Source organism: Eurosta solidaginis, chromosome 3, assembly GCF_040869045.1.
Source record: "Eurosta solidaginis isolate ZX-2024a chromosome 3, ASM4086904v1, whole genome shotgun sequence".
NCBI classification, from domain to species: domain Eukaryota; kingdom Metazoa; phylum Arthropoda; class Insecta; order Diptera; family Tephritidae; genus Eurosta; species Eurosta solidaginis.
Genome location: NC_090321.1, coordinates 49819432 through 49839325, shown reverse-complemented (window position 1 = coordinate 49839325; position 19894 = coordinate 49819432). Strand labels below are relative to the sequence as shown.

At 32.1% G+C, this 19894-nt stretch overlaps 2 protein-coding genes across 3 annotated transcripts in view; one reads left to right on the top strand and one right to left on the bottom strand.

Annotated features, from left to right (window-relative positions):
- Nucleotides 1-365: 365 nt before the first annotated feature.
- LOC137243679 (protein MTO1 homolog, mitochondrial) lies at nucleotides 366-3824 on the top strand. The gene has a single exon (XM_067771630.1). It carries the CDS (start codon nucleotides 595-597, stop codon nucleotides 2593-2595), a length of 2001 nt encoding a protein of 666 aa, XP_067627731.1. The 5' UTR covers nucleotides 366-594; the 3' UTR covers nucleotides 2596-3824.
- Nucleotides 3066-19894, bottom strand: part of EndoB (endophilin-B) — a 35377-nt gene continuing 18548 nt past the window's right edge. For both annotated transcript variants that reach the window (XM_067771631.1, XM_067771633.1), the window contains one exon: nucleotides 3066-19868. In XM_067771631.1, coding sequence (XP_067627732.1) covers nucleotides 19731-19868 — 138 coding nt within the window. In that variant the 3' untranslated portion in view covers nucleotides 3066-19730. The remainder of the gene's footprint in view (nucleotides 19869-19894) is intronic.

Here is a 19894-nt window from a genome sequence, read left to right as displayed (position 1 = left end):
GTTTACAATGAATGCAATCGATTATTGGTGCCGCTAAGGTCGTAACCTTATCGTAGCCAACCAATTAAGCTGGAGACATTGGTGCTTTATCGGTAACCGTATCGGTAAACTTATAACAGCTGATTCGACCAATCTTATGAGAATCAATGCAATCGATTATTGGTGCCGCTAAGGTCGTAACCGTATCGTAGCCAACCAATTGGGTTTTGGTTTACCGTCGTAACAATAAACAGCTGATTACGTTAGGGATACGACTACAGCGATACGACAAACGGCACCAATGACTCCAGCTTTTAGCTCTTGTTGTTTTCTCTCTTTCTTTCATTCACTCAAGCAGTCAAGTGTGACGTAGATCCACAGAACGTAGCAATTTTGAACTCGTGAATGCACAATCGTCTGTGTGTGATTTGTTATTGTATACGGTTATGTTAAAATAAAAAAAAGTTTTAATCAGCTGTCCCATGCTGCCACCTTGTATCGTTCCGCCATGTGGCTGGCTCATATTTGTGCAGTTGTAAACATTAACAAACTACAGCTGATTAAAATAAATAAACCACTTCCGGGCTTAAGACTACATTTAAAATTTAACACAAAATGTTACGATTTTTTCGATATGGGCGTTCAGTTAAAGGCTTTAACCAGTATAGATGTAACTCAACCGGCAAAGAAGTTGCAACGATCTACGATTGCATTATCATTGGAGGTGGTCATGCCGGAACAGAAGCATGTGCAGCAGCAGCAAGGATGAAAGCACGTACACTGCTCATAACACACAAAGTGGAGACAATTGGAGAAATGTCATGCAATCCATCCTTTGGAGGCATTGGAAAAGGGCACTTGATGCGTGAGGTCGATGCTTTAGATGGATTGTGTGCAAAATGTTGTGATGTGTCGGGTGTACAATATAAGGTACTTAATCGCAAGCGCGGGCCAGCTGTGTGGGGCCCAAGAGCACAAATTGATCGTCAGCTATATAAACATGCAATACAGAGAGAATTATTCAATATGAAACATTTAGAGATACGGTGTGCAGCTGTGGATGATCTATATATTGAAGCGCAAGACGACGGCAATTCACAGCTTTGCAAAGGCGTCGTCTTAAAGAGTGGCGAAATTGTGCGTAGTCATACCGTCGTTCTAACAACTGGCACATTTTTGCGCGCCAACATTAATATAGGACTTGATGTTCGACCAGCAGGTAGAATTGGGGATGAACCAGCTATGGCGCTGGGCCAATCTTTGGAAAAACTTGGCTTTCGTATGGGACGCTTAAAAACTGGAACACCACCGCGCATTGCTAAAGACAGTATTGATTATAGCAAGCTTGCACAGCATATGGGAGATAATCCACCAATGCCATTTTCCTACATGAACGATCGCGTCTGGATTGAAGCAAGTGAGCAATTGCCATGCTATTTAACATATACCACTTTACGTGTAAATGATATTGTGCGCAAGAACTTGCACGTTAATCGACATGTGACCGAAGAAGTCACAGGTCCACGTTATTGTCCTTCTATTGAATCAAAAGTTCTGCGCTTTGGTGAAAAAGTACATCAAATTTGGCTTGAACCAGAGGGCATACAAAGCGAGCTTATCTATCCACAGGGCTTGTCATGTACGCTGCCATACGAGCAACAAATAGAGTTGGTACATAGCATACTAGGTTTGGAACAAGCTAAAGTTCTGCAACCAGGTTACGGTGTTGAGTATGACTATATTGATCCACGTGAGTTAGTCACCACCTTAGAGACTAAGCGTGTAAGAAACCTATACTTTGCTGGTCAAATTAATGGTACAACGGGCTATGAAGAAGCGGCAGCTCAAGGTATAATTGCGGGTGCGAATGCTGCAGGTAAAGCAAAAAATGTACAAACGTCAGATGCTAATTACACTCAACTAACAGTGAGCCGCACCGAAGGTTACATCGGTGTACTCATTGATGACTTAATTACATTGGGCACCAATGAACCATATCGAATGTTTACCAGCCGTGCAGAATTTCGTCTTTCATTGCGACCGGATAACGCGGATATGCGACTAACCGAGAAGGGTCATCGTTGTGGCTTAGTTTCCCAACAACGCTATAAGTGTTTCAAAGCAACAGAAATTAAACTACAGCATGCTATAGAACAATTGAAAAATGTACAATATGGCTCCAATTATTGGCGACGCATGTTGGGATTACGTGAAGCTAAAGCGTCTGTGGAAAAAAGCGCTTTTGATATGCTTGGCATACCTGCTGACAATATAAGTTTAGCTCAAATGATAGACTTACAGCCAGACGAATTGCGTTGGCTACAAAATGAAACTGCTATATGTGACCGTATAAAAATAGAGGCATTGTATGACTATTTTGTAGCCGAACAGCAACGAGATGTCGAAGATGTACGGCGAGATGAAGGTTTGGCAATACCAACTAATATTGATTACTTTGCCAAAACGTTAAGTCTGTCGAATGAAGAACGACAAAAGTTGTCACTCATACAACCACAGACTATAGCGGCAGCAAGTCGTATACAGGGTGTAACACCAGCAACAATTCTACGATTGCTCAAACATGTTAAACGTATACCAGAAGCGATGAGTGCATAATACGTACCAAAAGGAGCCCAGTGGGTCAGGGGGTCAGAATATACCCGCGGTAGGTATGCCTGTCGTAAGAGGCGACTAAAATACCAGATTATAGGAGCTGTGTATGGAAAACCCTTCAGGCTGCCAGCGCAATATATAGCTTCTCCAAACCCAATTGTCAACATCACCTATCCGCGGCGAATCCTGTTTCACTAACAGACGAGGCTATGGCGACCCCAAGCTCCTCATGGAACTTGGTGGTGGGGAGGGAGGGATGGCCTGAAGGTTTAATGTGGCCATATGAATCGTTCCCGAGATGGTCCGGAGCGTATAGGATCTGTATCCGGCAAAGGACCATCACATCGATAACACTTCCCAAAGCCTAAGGGGGGCAACCTTAACGCTACAACAACAACAACAACGTACCAAAAAGAAAAAGGATAAAAAAAACCCAGAGACCGCACTTCTTACTTCACAAAGAACAAAGCTAATCACTAGTGCTGTTATCATTTTATTTTATAGTTTATAATTATAGATGTTATTTTTTGAATTATATATACGTTTAATTAATTTTTAAGTGTTTTTCGGAAATGAAGCAAATTTAATAAATACAATTTTTTTTAATGTTTTGCAACAGATGTGTTTTTTATGCTAAAAAGTCGAGCCTTTATTACTGTAAATTAAAAAAAAATTTAAAATTATATAAACATGTATGGTTTTCTAAAACGTACTATGCTACTATGTGTATGTACGTCTGTCAATATTGTATCTTAGAACAATAACTTGAGAAACACCATTTTTCAAAATTTAAGGTACATTCAGATTTAAGCATATTTTAAGTATAAATGTTTGTAAGTAGGTATGTACATATCGCTCATTTACTTCAATAGTGTCATAACCCACAAAAAATGACTTTTGAGTTAATAACATATAAACGTACCCAATATCATGATCTATATTGTATAAAAAAATCTTTGTGATCGGTTAAAAATTTACCATGTGCTATAAAAATGAAAATATGCCTTTATATGCGCAACATATGGCAGTTAAAATCTTTGAATGGCTCTCCTGGAAAATTGTGTTTTTTAAGTTATGACACTATTGAAGTAAATGAGCGATATGTGCTTCTAAAAATTCTATATAACATCTTTACTTACAATTTCTTCCATATTACTGTATAATACGTAATAATAAAATAACTACATATAAAATAATTGATTGCTAAAAATAAATTATTGCCACATGCACGAGGCCCTTTTTTAATTTTAATATTTTTATGAATACATAACTGCATTTTAGACTGGGTTGGTCCCCATACAAAAAAAAAGTTGTAAAGTCCGCCCCCAGATTTGAAGCTTATGTTGACAGGGTTTTGGAAAACATTTTTTAAATTTTTTTTGTCTTCGAAATACAGCCGAATCTCAAAATTGTAAGTCCTTAAAGGAGAAGAGATAGACCCACCAATAAGTAAACTGAAATGATCATGATGACGAGCTGAGTTTATTAGCAATGTCCATCTGTATGTTTGAACGGAAACTAGTCCCCCAAATTTTCAGATATGGTGTGCAGGTATATTTCTGCCCGATTTTGACAGCTAGAAGCTTCAAATTTCACCAAATGGTTACATATATAGCATATATTGTTGTGTCAAAAAATCATAGAAATCGGTCGTATATATAGCATATATCCCATATAAGCCGTAAAATCTGTCCAATTTTAACGGCTAAAAGCTTCAAATTTCATCAAATACTTATTGTGGCGAATCTTCACATCACTAAATAAATGCACAACAACAAAAACCTTAAAGCAAGCTACATAAACACATTAATCATCATTTACCAAATACATACAAGGCAACGAAGAGATAACTCACACACAGATGCAATCATCAGCCGAAGTAGTACTCACATATACACACGCATATGGCTATGCGAGAGACTATAAACTATAAATATACATGTATATATGGATGGTAATCAAGCATGAGTTTCGAGAAGTTACTAGACCTTAGGAGAAATGGGTGGACGAGACAACAGAGAGTATAAAAGCAGCGAAAGCTGAGTAGTAAGCAATCAGTTTGATTTAAGCACGCTATTGGTTGTGAAGTTAAGTGTTATTGTGAAGTACTTTCAAAGTAGTCTAATAAAGACCATTTTGCATTATTGAATATTGGAGTTATTTATCCAACAGTTTAGCGATTCGAACGTTAGCAGAAGGTTTGAAATAAGCGGAATTTCCCCAAATTCGTTACAATACGTATTATTTTTATTTTTACTTATGTTATTGTTGTATTGTTTTATTTACTTGTTGTCAATTCTGTTGTCATATTTATTCATTTTAAATTTACATATCTACAATTCCTGACTAGCACTGTAAAATAATTTACCAAATTGTTGTGCTAGGAAAATATTTAAATAAAAAAAAATAAAAATAATGACGTTTCAATTTAAAAGAAATCGGATGTCAAATAACCAACTTACACTAAGAAAAAAATAATTTTGACTGTATTTCGAAGGACCAAACAATTTTTTAAAAATATTTCCGAAAACCCTTCAACAAAAGCTTCAAATTAAGACGCCGAATTTCACAATTTTTTTTTTTTGCGACGCGTTCTGCTGTATATTTTATGGATATGGTTTTTATTTTTTAATAACATCTTTTCGTTTAAAGTTAGTATATATGTATATTCAGGATTACAGTTGGTGTACATATATTTAACGCGTTTATGCATGGGTATAATTCATATTCTTTCCTTTAAATTAATTTTTAATTAACAATTTTTTATTTAATAATACATATTTGTTTATAACACTATTTATGCCAACACTTGTAAAGCATAAAGTAACGAGCTTTATTAAGAATAAGATAATAAATTGTATTTTTTTGTTTGTCTTTTATCGGCGTATTGATAAAGGATTCAAAGTTCTATTCGAGCTCAAAGCCAGAACAATAATTTTTATAATTATTTTCCAGAAAACAGTTATAATAAAAATACAAATTATCCAGGAAGTTCTACTTTGCGGACCATTTGGCGCCCCCTGTAAATAGCACCCGGGGCAAAATGCCGCACTCTCACTACACCACTGCGCATGCTAGTCAATTATTTTTTTAGTTATTTTAAATAAAAATTAAAAGTGGAAATACGATATACCAGTCTAGAACAGAAAGTACATATACAGTTTTTTAAGTTCTCGCCAATTGCTTTGGTGAAAGAAAAATGGATTTAAGCATGCTATGTAAGGAAATGCAGTCTTTCAAAATGAAAGTACCCATTGCTCAGACCATTCAGAAACATCGATTGCTCGTCCGATGAAGGTCTTTATAAAGCGACACCACAATTTTAAAGGAGTTTAGAATAATTTAATGCTATTTTTATTAAATTGAATGGTGATAAATTAAAACTTATTTCATAATTCAAGCGTAGCGCTAGAGGAGGGGAGAATAGTTGTCTGTAGTTCTGCAGTTCTGCGAGTAGACATGCGAATTCTTTTGTTCGTTGTAACAGGGACTACCTTGGGGTAACCTATACACATTCTATGCACTTTTAAGATTGACATGCCATTGAGAAATATCACACGCTTGTCTTTAAAGCGAGGGCGTTTTGTCACTCACTGTAGACTTCTGGATATACTCTTTCTCAACATACCTAACATTGTAAACCAAATGCCTTGGGATATATCTGCCGAAGAGGCTTGATAATAGGCATGGTAAAAAGGTAATAAGAAAGTGCTTGCGAAATTGGTGTCTTGCCACTGCTAGAACAACAGAATTTTTCGTCCTCGTGCTACAACATATTTTTACTGGCTCAGATGATCATCATCCTGAAAGAAACACTCATCCCGAAATATTATAATTATGCTTTAAACAATAACGGTATTATGGCAACGCTGCTAAACGCAAAACAATAAACTTAATAAAACTTCACTTCCAATTTTGACGCAGAGCAGATAACATATAGTCACGGAGCAACATTTTTATAAGCAGCAAATCAGCATTAACAAAACGGATTGAAGAAAAAAAAAAAGATTTTCTTTCTCGAGTGAAGCGGCTAATTTTTGTTTTATAAATTTAACTTAAGTTGTTTTTAAGTTAGTGTATGTGTTAAAAAGTAAGGTTTGTATGCCTTGTCTAACTGGTGAGTTTTTTCATGATTTTAACATACTTATATTTAAATTGGTGTAATGGAGAACACTTCGGTGTCTGATGAGTTAGACGGGCTTTTTTCTGGGTCCAATCCTTCCGTAAGATGGTTTGGGGAGGGGAGGACTCAGAGAAGGGTGCGTAGTGGGATAAAAAGACAAAATAGGCCAAAAAGTGACAAAAATTTGGACAGTGAGATCGACAGTGACACAGATAACGGTAGTGGTAAAAGACTTATTAAAAAAAAACTAGGTCAGAGCAGATTAAAATACCGTTTCAAGGTAAAATTGTACCGAAAGGTGTACCTAAAACTCAGCAAAATCAAACTATAGAGAATAAAAATGTGGACAAAAATATGGATAGTGGTATAAACAATAACAAAAATACTAAAGATGATTTGAATAAAGATTTTGTGGAAAATGTAAGTGTAACAGAGGGTACTGTACCGAATGTACAGCTAGCTGTAACTGTTGAAGATTCTAATATGCAAAACATAGGGATGAATGAGAATGGAATGAATACAGTTGTGCAGTCAGATACAATTAGGTATAAGGAAAATCACAAAGGGGAGTTTTGGGTACTTTTTGATACTTCAAAAAGTTCTTTGTTCAATAATGAAACGGCGCGCTTTTGTGCAAGAAAGTAAATATCCATATTTGGAGAGATTGTTGGATTTACGAAAAAGTTTTTCTATTAATTATAAACAAATAGGGTAATATTTGTTAACAAATATAGGCCTATGCACTGCGGCTGATCTATACGAATCGATTCATATCACTTTTATATGATTTTACGTATGCTAACTATGCGAAACCGTCTGTCAATTGTTTGTATGGAAATTTTGTTAGCGTATTAATATATAGATAGTGGGTAATATACTGCCTATGCAATACGGCCGCTATGATGCCGGTAACCGCTTTGACCTAAAATCAAAACCGTTTTTGGGACGTTTTTTTGTTTCGTTTAATATACAACGTGAAATTTTCCGATTCAGTCAAGTTGCATTTAAATAATAACAAACCAATTTGAAATAAGAGAATATAAAATAAAATAAGAACTAAAATAAATTAGCATAGAAGGCAATATAAAAAATGTAATGTTATATTTTTGTAACTTTTTTTTTGTTCAGTATACGACGTACTTTATCTAAAATAAGAATTAAATCTGCAAATGCAAAAACATTTTCGGGCAAATTTGCCATTAATTGTTATAAATAAATTAGTTAGTTTCAACAAAAGTTAACTCATTAATTGCGATTTCATGTTTTTTTGAAAACAACTAAAATAAAAAACAAAGAATCTGTTAAATAAATACTTATGTATTTACGTTTAAGTGAAATTTGCCACAAAAAATGGGCCGGTCAAAAATTAATTCTATTTAGATTTTTTGGTACGCTAAAAATAATTTGGAACAATTTTTTAGGATTTTGGTAGAGACTATTATAGGTAAGCGGCAACAATGGGGAACCATATTTGAATGTAGGTGAAACATTTGTGCATTCGAATTTAGCGAGTATACATAAAATTTGAAATTCACATTAGAAAACATAGATAATTGCTCCCAAAGACGGCGCGCTTGTGTATAAAGGTTTAGGTCTTTGAAATTCGCATTAGATCACTTAGATACTTGTTCCCAAAGATGGCGCGCTTGTGCACGAAAATGACTTACGATATTTGTATGAACTGTTCGAATTTACAAAAAACTTTTTCTATTAATTGTAAACAAATAGAGTCATATTTGTTACCAAAAATAGGCCTATGCACTGCGGCTGATCAAAACGAATCGATTTATATAACTTTTATATGATTTTACGTATGCTAAGTATGCGAAACAGCCTGTCAAATGATTGTACGGAAATTTTGTTAGCGTATTATTATGAATATGAATATATTAATATATAGATATTTAAATATTTACTTTTTATGTTTGTTTGTTTTAATGGTGTGTTCAATTTATACTTATTATTAAGAATTCATGAGCTTAACACCGGCTTATAATAATTCAAAATTCAATTATTATGTTTTTCTAAGAGAAACTGAAAAGAAAGAAAGAACATTTACTGGCATATTGCGACGGTACCGTTTCGAAAACCGCCACGAATTCATCATCAGGCAATTTCGTAATGTTATCAAAGGTTTCACCGAGATTCGAACCGAGAATTTCGCGGTTTTCGAAATGGTACCATCGCAATATGCCAGTAAATGTTTCTTTCTTTTCAGTTTCTCTTAGAAAAACATAATAATTGAATATTCAATTATTACAAGTCGGTGTTAAGCTCATGAATTCTTAATAATTAGTTTAAGTATTTACTTTTAAATTTGTTGTAATTAAAAAAATATTTAAATGTTTACTTTTAAATTTATTGTAATTAAAAAAATATTTTGAGGTTTTTTTAATAGTTTTAGTCAAAATCCTTTGATCGTATATTGTACCATTTCATGTACATAATTATTTTTTAATGAAATATTTTTAATAAATTTATATCATTAATATAAAAAGAATATCGAAAATATTTATTCATAGATGTTCTTAATTAGAGTAGAAGTAAACTTGACCATATTAAAATATATATAAAACTTTTTATGATCAGCATATAAGTTGTATATATATAATATATGACCAGATGGAACTAAAAAACAGCAAATTTACATATATTGACAGCCGTAGAAGCCAGAAATACATAACAAGCGCAGTCAAAAGTAGACAATCCATAAAGCTTTCATATGATTTCGAAGTGAGCTACCGCGTTTTTACTGCTTTTTGTTTTTGTATTTTTTTGTATTTTCGCCCTTTTACTGTCTCAAATATAAGCTTGATTTTAACTGCAAGTCTTTCATATATTCATGTCAATGTTTTAGACTTAGAAGAAAGGACATAATCATTATTCGTAATATTTATTAAAACATTTAAAATCTCTAAGGTATCAATTCAAATTGTAAAGATCAAATATCGTCCATAAATTTTTAGTTTAAATAGGAATTTCATATAGTGAAAAAAATTGTACTAAATAAAATTTTTTTTTGTTTTATTTGAAATTAAAATTGTTTTATTATAATGCATTATAGATTTGAACATTTGGCTTATGTAAGTAATACATATTGAAGAAGTAAAAAAAAAAAACAAATAAGTTTCAATTCTGAGAAAGTATTGGAATGTGTAAATGTCACAATATTTAAAATAACTACATGTATATATATTAACCTGGGTCGATTTGTATGGACGAAAGTTAGCCGATATCGCGCAATCGATTTTTCGATAGAATTTGGGCTCAGGAAAAAAAAAGTTCCACTACGCATACCCAAAAAAATAATTTTCGAGCCTGCGAAATTTCATTTTTTTTTACTTTTTTTCGACTTTGATTTTTAAGGTTTTTTCATGACCTACTAAAAAAATTTTCATATGTATACCCTGTCCGACCCAAAAATGTCCGCTAAAAACGTTGTCGATAACAGTTTTTTGAAAAAAAAAATTTATTTTTTCAGATACAATTAGGTATAAGGAAAATTACAAAGGGGAGTTTTGGGTACTTTTTGATACTTCAAAAAGTTCTTTGTTCAATAATGAAACGGCGCGCTTTTGTGCAAGAAAGTAAATATCCATATTTGGAGAGATTGTTGGATTTACGAAAAAGTTTTTCTATTAATTATAAACAAATAGGGTAATATTTGTTAACAAATATAGGCCTATGCACTGCGGCTGATCTATACGAATCGATTCATATCACTTTTATATGATTTTACGTATGCTAACTATGCGAAACCGTCTGTCAATTGTTTGTATGGAAATTTTGTTAGCGTATTAATATATAGATAGTGGGTAATATACTGCCTATGCAATACGGCCGCTATGATGCCGGTAACCGCTTTGACCTAAAATCAAAACCGTTTTTGGGACGTTTTTTTGTTTCGTTTAATATACAACGTGAAATTTTCCGATTCAGTCAAGTTGCATTTAAATAATAACAAACCAATTTGAAATAAGAGAATATAAAATAAAATAAGAACTAAAATAAATTAGCATAGAAGGCAATATAAAAAATGTAATGTTATATTTTTGTAACTTTTTTTTTGTTCAGTATACGACGTACTTTATCTAAAATAAGGATTAAATCTGCAAATGCAAAAACATTTTCGGGCAAATTTGCCATTAATTGTTATAAATAAATTAGTTAGTTTCAACAAAAGTTAACTCATTAATTGCGATTTCATGTTTTTTTGAAAACAACTAAAATAAAAAACAAAGAATCTGTTAAATAAATACTTATGTATTTACGTTTAAGTGAAATTTGCCACAAAAAATGGGCCGGTCAAAAATTAATTCTATTTCGATTTTTTGGTACGCTAAAAATAATTTGGAACAATTTTTTAGGATTTTGGTAGAGACTATTATAGGTAAGCGGCAACAATGGGGAACCATATTTGAATGTAGGTGAAACATTTGTGCATTCGAATTTAGCGAGTATACATAAAATTTGAAATTCACATTAGAAAACATAGATAATTGTTCCCAAAGACGGCGCGCTTGTGTATAAAGGTTTAGGTCTTTGAAATTCGCATTAGATCACTTAGATACTTGTTCCCAAAGATGGCGCGCTTGTGCACGAAAATGACTTACGATATTTGTATGAACTGTTCGAATTTACAAAAAACTTTTTCTATTAATTGTAAACAAATAGAGTCATATTTGTTACCAAAAATAGGCCTATGCACTGCGGCTGATCAAAACGAATCGATTTATATAACTTTTATATGATTTTACGTATGCTAAGTATGCGAAACAGCCTGTCAAATGATTGTACGGAAATTTTGTTAGCGTATTATTATGAATATGAATATATTAATATATAGATATTTAAATATTTACTTTTTATGTTTGTTTGTTTTAATGGTGTGTTCAATTTATACTTATTATTAAGAATTCATGAGCTTAACACCGGCTTATAATAATTCAATATTCAATTTCAATATGCAATTTCGTAATGTTATCAAAGGTTTCACCGAGATTCGAACCGCGAATTTCGCGGTTTTCGAAATGGTACCATCGCAATATGCCAGTAAATGTTTCTTTCTTTTCAGTTTCTCTTAGAAAAACATAATAATTGAATATTCAATTATTATAAGTCGGTGTTAAGCTCATGAATTCTTAATAATTAGTTTAAGTATTTACTTTTAAATTTGTTGTAATTAAAAAAATATTTAAATTTTTACTTTTAAATTTATTGTAATTAAAAAAATATTTTGAGGTTTTTTTTAATAGTTTTAGTCAAAATCCTTTGATCGTATATTGTACCATTTCATGTACATAATTATTTTTTAATGAAATATTTTTAATAAATTTATAGCATTAATATAAAAAGAATATCGAAAATATTTATTCATAGATGTTCTTAATTAGAGTAGAAGTAAACTTGACCATATTAAAATATATATAAAACTTTTTATGATCAGCATATAAGTTGTATATATATAATATATGACCAGATGGAACTAAAAAACAGCAAATTTACATATATTGACAGCCGTAGAAGCCAGAAATACATAACAAGCGCAGTCAAAAGTAGACAATCCATAAAGCTTTCATATGATTTCGAAGTGAGCTACCGCGTTTTTACTGCTTTTTGTTTTTGTATTTTTTTGTATTTTCGCCCTTTTACTGTCTCAAATATAAGCTTGATTTTAACTGCAAGTCTTTCATATATTCATGTCAATGTTTTAGACTTAGAAGAAAGGACATAATCATTATTCGTAATATTTATTAAAACATTTAAAATCTCTAAGGTATCAATTCAAATTGTAAAGATCAAATATCGTCCATAAATTTTTAGTTTAAATAGGAATTTCATATAGTGAAAAAAATTGTACTAAATAAATTTTTTTTTTGTTTTATTTGAAATTAAAATTGTTTTATTATAATGCATTATAGATTTGAACATTTGGCTTATGTAAGTAATACATATTGAAGAAGTAGAAAAAAAAAAAACAAATAAGTTTCAATTCTGAGAAAGTATTGGAATGTGTAAATGTCACAATATTTAAAATAACTACATGTATATATATTAACCTGGGTCGATTTGTATGGACGAAAGTTAGCCGATATCGCGCAATCGATTTTTCGATAGAATTTGGGCTCAGGAAAAAAAAAGTTCCACTACGCATACCCAAAAAAATAATTTTCGAGCCTGCGAAATTTCATTTTTTTTTACTTTTTTTCGACTTTGATTTTTAAGGTTTTTTCATGACCTACTAAAAAAATTTTCATAGGTATACCCTGTCCGACCCAAAAATGTCTGCTAAAAACGTTGTCGATAACAGTTTTTTGAAAAAAAAAATTTATTTTTTGAAAAAACTGTTATCGCCAACGTTTTAACGAACATTTTTGGGTCGGACAGGGTATACATGAAAATTTTATAATCAAATGAAAAATTTTTTAGTAGGTCATGAAAAAAACCTTAAAAATCAAAGTCGAAAAAAGTAAAAAAAAAAAAATGAAATTTCGCAGGCTCGAAAATTATTTTTTTGGATATGAGTAGTGGAACTTTTTTTCCTGAGCCCAAATCCTATCGAAAAATCGATGGCGCGATAATGGTTAATAAATCGACCCAGTCTAATATATATAGCTTTTTTTTTTTATTCGAAACAAAAAATATACGCTTTTAATCGTATAACTTTTTTCTATTTTTACTTAAAAGTTAATTGAATTGACAAAGCTCTTACTATGTAGCAAATTGTTTTAGATACTTTAATTTTCATAAATGCGAAATATATATTTTATTCTATCTGTATATGTATGCAAATTGAGCAGTTTCCTAATTGATTTTAAATTTATTTTCAAACCAAAATAGCAACTAAATACAATAAAAACTTATTTCACAAAAATTTACTTAAATGATTTTTAGTTTTTCGCCATGTACTACATAACCTATAAATATTTAAGTTGGTGAATTTATTAACTTTTTGGGTGTTTTATTTTTTGTTTTGGATACGTTTAGCTCGCCAAGTAAATTAAAAAGACAAGAAAATTGTTTTCAGAAAGTTAAGTCACTCGTTTTATCGTACCAATTACACAAACAACTTTTAAAGAGCGAAAATTGCTGTTTTTGAATAAAATTGCATTGATCAACAAATTTCAGCTTTGTTGTATGCAATTATTGCACGATATGTTTAAACGTGTTAATGTTTAGAATCAATAAACAATTAGTTTCAAAATTGAGCATTGTAAATGCATTTTAGCACAGTTTTTGGAACGTACTTTATTTTATATATTTTAATCAGAAAATATATATTAAAACTTTATAAATTTTAAATTTTTAGTAAATCAATTCTAAGCAAAAATTTTCCAACGCATTAAGCATTCAGCAAGTTTGAGACAGGGAAAATTCGAATATCAAATGTGAACATGTACGAAGCCGCACAAAAAGCGAAGTTCGGTAATTTTAAGCTTATTATTATTTGATTCGAAAATCCCGTGGAAATACTGGTGCAATATTTATTCAAATTTTGGAAGACATGTACTAATAACGCAAATTTAATTGTAAAAAGTACTTTAACAAAGACATTTGAAAAATATTCCGCATCATCACATATATTATTTCTAATTGCTGTTTTTATGTACGGGCCCCTTTTTCGGAATCCAAATCTATAAATAAAGTTTTGGTTGTAAAAATGGAGATTCGGGCTATTAGCGAGCTTTGGGCAATTTAGGTCGTAGTGCTTTTGTTTAGCTATATTTTATTAAAATAATTTGTTAAAAATAAACGATTGTGAGCACACAAAGTAATCTATTTGTACTATGGCACTATTGGGAATATTTGCACTGCATTACCGGCAGTTGCTATCATACGCTAGATGGCAGTGCAAGATGTTGTAAGTTTTAATTGATAGAACAGGTGATTTATGTCGATTATTTGATAAGAGACGTGTATATTAGTTGCGCAATATGCGCACGGGTCCGATTCGTATTTTCATAATGCAATTGTCAATCAAATAAAACATTGAAGCATGTCAATTATGAATATATGTTTATACATACTGTGGCGAATATTAGCATCACTATGCTGATAGTAAATAAGCACAACAACAAAAACAGCAAGCAGCCACACATATGTACGTTAAAGCAAGCAGCCACGCTTACGTACAAGAACATTTCACACACATACATGTCACAAAAACACATGTAGTCATCAGCTAAGGGCAGAAGTTGTTACTCACATATACACATTCATATAGCTAAATAACCAAGTACGCGATACAACTATTCCATGTTCGTGAAAAGTCTAGACCTTATGAGAAATATGCGAACGAGGCAACAGAGAGTATAAAAGCAGCGCAAGCTGATGAATAACTAATCAGTTTGATTTAAACACGCTATTAGTTGTGAAGTATAATTGTGAAGTACTACTCCCAAAGTAGTCTAAATATAAACCATTTTGCAATACTGAATATTGGAGTTATTTATTTGACAGTTCAGCGATCCGAACGTTAATAGAAGGTGCATAATTATCACGAAGTCCCCAAAATTGGTTACAATACATATGAGGACAGTTATATTTGTATGTCAATTCGTTTATCAGGCGTAGTTGTGATTATCATTGTGATTTTTTAAGATTTCAAAGCCTTAATTATTATATCTTTCCGAAGTTTATATTACTTCTATTACAAACAAAACGTTGTAATGCAAAATTTTTTATGGCATATAGAAATTGCATTATACTTTTCAACTTTTTGCTAAAAAAGTTATCTGCGTTACACAGTTATATGTTCAGCATTCACATGCTACTTATATAGTTTGAATACTGTCTATATAATAAGCATACAGTTGTGGTCAGATAAATGGCACAAACTTGTTGTATTTAAATAGGTTGTTAAATTCAAATATTTTGTCACGTTTTTTTTAATATTAACTAATTGGAGGTGTTATGAAATTCAATTGCAGTGCGGAAATGGATTTGAAGCCAGAAATCGAATTTTATTATTATCTGAAATGTTCCAATAGAAACAACGTTGTCGGAATTCAAAAATGTGTCAAAAACGTTGCTTCATAATAATTATCCAACGATAATTAAAGTATTCTTTTAAATGATCTTAGATCTTATTGTACTAACCTTTTGATAATAAATACATGAAATAAATAATAATTACTATAAGTCAACGTTTATTTCTTATGTCAACTTCACACAGAGTCTTAATTAAATAATTAGTCAAGTTGTCTACATTAAAGCCTTTATTGAAGTTAATCTTTCATACAAAATACAACTTCTTAATTAACTGATTATTTCTTTATTGAATACCTAATGGAGTGGTGTGGTGATAGCGTGCTCCCCTACCGCACCGAAGATCCTGGGTACATGTCCCGGGCAAAGCAAAAACTAAAAAAAGTTTTTTTTTCAATTTAATGTTTAAGATCTCATGAGCTTAACACCAGCTTATTATAATTGAATATTCAATTATTGTTTGTTTAAGTTTTTTCAATTAAAAAAAAAAGTTTTTCTAAGCGGGGTCGCCCGTAGGCAGTAATTTGGCAAACACGCCGAGTGTATTTCTGCCATGAAAAGCTTTTCAGTGAAAACTCAACTGCCCTACAGATGCTGTTCGGAGTCAACATAAAACATGTAGGTCCCGTCCCGCCAATTTGTAGAAAAATTTAAAAGGAGCACAACGCAAATTGGAAGAGAAGCTCGGCCTAAAAAATGTCTTCGGAGATTATCGCGCTTTGCATATATTTATTCATGATGAAGTGAAAAATCTAGTCGGTTTTGTTTGGTTTTTCGCATTTTGTCAATGTAACAAATGACAGTCAAAAATAAACTATTTCCAAAAATAGAAAAACCCCAGAAAAATTCAATATTTTGCAGCAAAATATAATAAGATAATATGGCTCTTTTAAATCTGTTTCTTTAGTAGCCGAGGCTACCGAGGCGACCCCAAGCTCCTCATGGATCTAGAGGGTGGGTGTGCGGGATGGCCTAGAAAGTTTCATGTGGTCATACGCAATCGTTCCCGAGATGGTCGGGCTAGTACCTTAATGGTACTTGTTACCGAAACGTACCGGATTTATATCTGGCAAAGGACCATCAACATCGAAACCACTCCCCAAAACCTACGGGAAGTGTCCTTACCGCTACAACAACAACACCGCTTTTTTATGAAATAAGCACATCTTAGGTTAGGTGCAACATCTTAGAATTAGATGCATTATATGTGACCCGGCCTATGAAAAGGTGGCTTATGACTAAAAAAAAACAGCTGTTAACAGCTGTTTCTCGCAATTTCTTTTTTTAGTCATAAGCCATCTTTTCATAGGCCGGGTCACATATTTTGATTGTATTTAAAGTTAAAGAGGAAACGGCTGTCAATCATTTTAACTATTTTTTGTAAAAAGCATAGTACTTTTTTGAAGCTGCTGACAGATGTTAATGAAACAAGTGGGCCTGTGTGAAAAGAAAAAAATGTATTATACAATTAAACGAAATTTTAATTCCATTAAGTTTCTGTGTAAAATTGGTATAATATATTTTATAAATTAGCAAGCTTCAAACTTGTTTCACTCAAATTTGCTTTGCAGAACTTGAAAAATAACCAAGGCTTAGCAAAATTTAGTAACAAAATTTAGTACAAAAAACTTTTTAGGTTATGAATGTAAAATAAAATAATTTAAAAAAAAATTTTTAAGTTAAACGGTTTTATTGAAAACAATACTTACATGAAATAATAAAAATACGAAAAGCTAGAAAATAATTAGGTAGGTCCTAGGTACTAGTCATCACACTCCTTATCAATCTAGGGCGTTGATCAGACAATTAAATACAAGCGTTGGGCGCGTGAAATTTCTAAAAATGTGAGGCGTAGCATAACCTGATTAAGGTTCAGTTGGTTTTACTTATGACTATCAAGCAGCCTGTCAACTCAAGCCAAATAAAACCGTTTAAAAACTGGCATACTCTGCGCTATATTGATGTTGTTGTTGTAACGATATTTGTGCAATATAGCTCAGAGTATGCCATTTTTAGATTGGCTGCCGAGTCAAAATTATTACCAAACGTAAAGTATATGGGGAATTCCGGCAAAGTTTGGTTTTTTGGAGAAAAAAAATTTTTTTTTGAGCCGTTCCCGAAGTCGTTCGGCTATACAAACATACAAATATACAAGAGTTGGTCGTTTAAAGTTGTAATAAGATATACCAGTCTATACAAAAAATTTCAACCAATTCTACACCATTTCCAGTTGTAAATGAGTAAGCGCCAGATATAAATACGGAAGCCTCATATGGAAATAGGATTAGTCAATTGTAAATGCAAAAGGTCAGTTCAAAATAATAGTCTCTTGTAAATGAGAATTGTAAATGCAAAAGCGTAATTTGTAATTAAGCACAACAAAATAGTACTAAAGATAGGCTATGTGCATGCTGAAATATTTTCACGCATTCTCCTTCATTTGCTGATATTTTCATAAAACATACGTAAGTCACGCGGCCACCGCGGTGTGATGGTAGCGTGCTCCGCGTATCACACCGTATGCTCTGGGTTCAACTCCTGGGCAAAGCAACATCAAAATTTTAGAAATAAGGTTTTTCAATTAGAAGAAAATTTTTCTAAGCAGGGTCGCCCCTCGGCAGTGACTGGCAAGCGCTCCGAGTGTATTTCTGCCATGAAAAGCTCTCAGTGAAAACTCATCTGCTTTGCAGATGCCGTTCGGAGTCGGCATAAAACATGTAGGTCCCGTCCGGCCAATTTGTAGGGAAAATCAAGAGGAGCACGACGCAAATTGGAAGAGAAGCTCGGCCTTAGATATCTTCGGAGGTTATCGCGCCTTACATTTATTTATTTTATAGTTGTCAAATCGATATTCCCACATCTTGAGGCTACGCAGAGCAAAGTTATTTGATTTTTTTTATTTTTGTACTAAATTTGTGTTTCTTTTCATTAACTTTTAAATAAAACCTGGTTAAAAAAATTTTCTGCACTTTCGTCAAGATCGTCAAGATTGCCAATTTTTGTCGAAAATTTCGTATATTTGCCCCATGTACAAACATCAATAACTTTCCTTGCGTGAATATTCCAAGATGAGGCAATTGATGGTATACTACTTTGGTGTAGAGAAAAAATTAACAAACGGATATGAAGTGATAAAAGTAACATGCTCCTGAAAAAGATTTACGCAACCAAGCGCTTCCACTTTTCTGCCTCGACCTTCAAAACTGAGAGGGGCATATCCAATTTGAAGCACTAGGTATTTTTAGTCCGTGATAGGCTATTATCGTGCATAATCCAAATTTCAATACTCAGTTCCCTCAAAAAGCTATAAGCAAAAAACTGTCAATATTGAAAATGGCAAAAAAAAAGTGTCGCTACTTTGATTGATGATAGTTTTGAGTATTGGAGGGGCACATTAATTTTGCTCATAATTTTAGAATCTAGGTCTCAAAAGCAACGTTCAGTTTAAATTTCATAGCGTTTCAGCGATGCCTCAAAATTTTATAGAAAAAATTCAAAAAAAAAAAAAAAATTTAAGTGCAGCGGTTGAAAAAGTTTAAAAATCGACGTTTTTTACGTTTCGAAGTTCTGCAAAAACTTACTATCAACTTTCTTGATTTTTAAAATCATCAGATCGGATAGTCAAAAGGTTAAACTTAATGTGCTTGCACTTTTTTCTGGCCTGAAGTTATTTGCCCGTGTGTAAAACCCGAGTATCCAAAAAAGTAAAAGTTGTTGGGATTTGCCCATATACGGTTTGCTTTGGAGTTGGATTTTTGTTATGTTTTAGCAAATAAACGTATTTAAGTACAAAAAATTTACTTGTAATTGTGTAAAATAAACTACTGTTTAAAACATTTATCTGACTACAAGTGTATATACGTTTTAAATTTAAATTAAATCAATATATTGAGTATTTTTTGGATTTCGTTAACATTGCTTCGTTTCTAAACCTATTTATTCAAAGTTGTTCCAGTATTTGGATAAAAATAGTGCATACATACATATATAGATATGAAATTATTATTTTACTATAGTTACTATTCTTTTAATAAACATTATTTGTCTCATTCTGTTCATCATCAAGCATTTCCAAAAATGCGCGTGGCACCAAACCTTTCAATAAGCCTTGCTTACCGTACATATAGTCTGGATTTACTGGTGAACATTCGGTTACAAAAATTACCTAATATAAATTCGTAAAAAAAAAAA

Excerpts from the sequence above, each read along its gene's own strand:
- LOC137243679 (XM_067771630.1), top strand. The coding sequence starts at position 595 with ATGTTACGATTTTTTCGATATGGGCGTTCAGTTAAAGGCTTTAACCAG.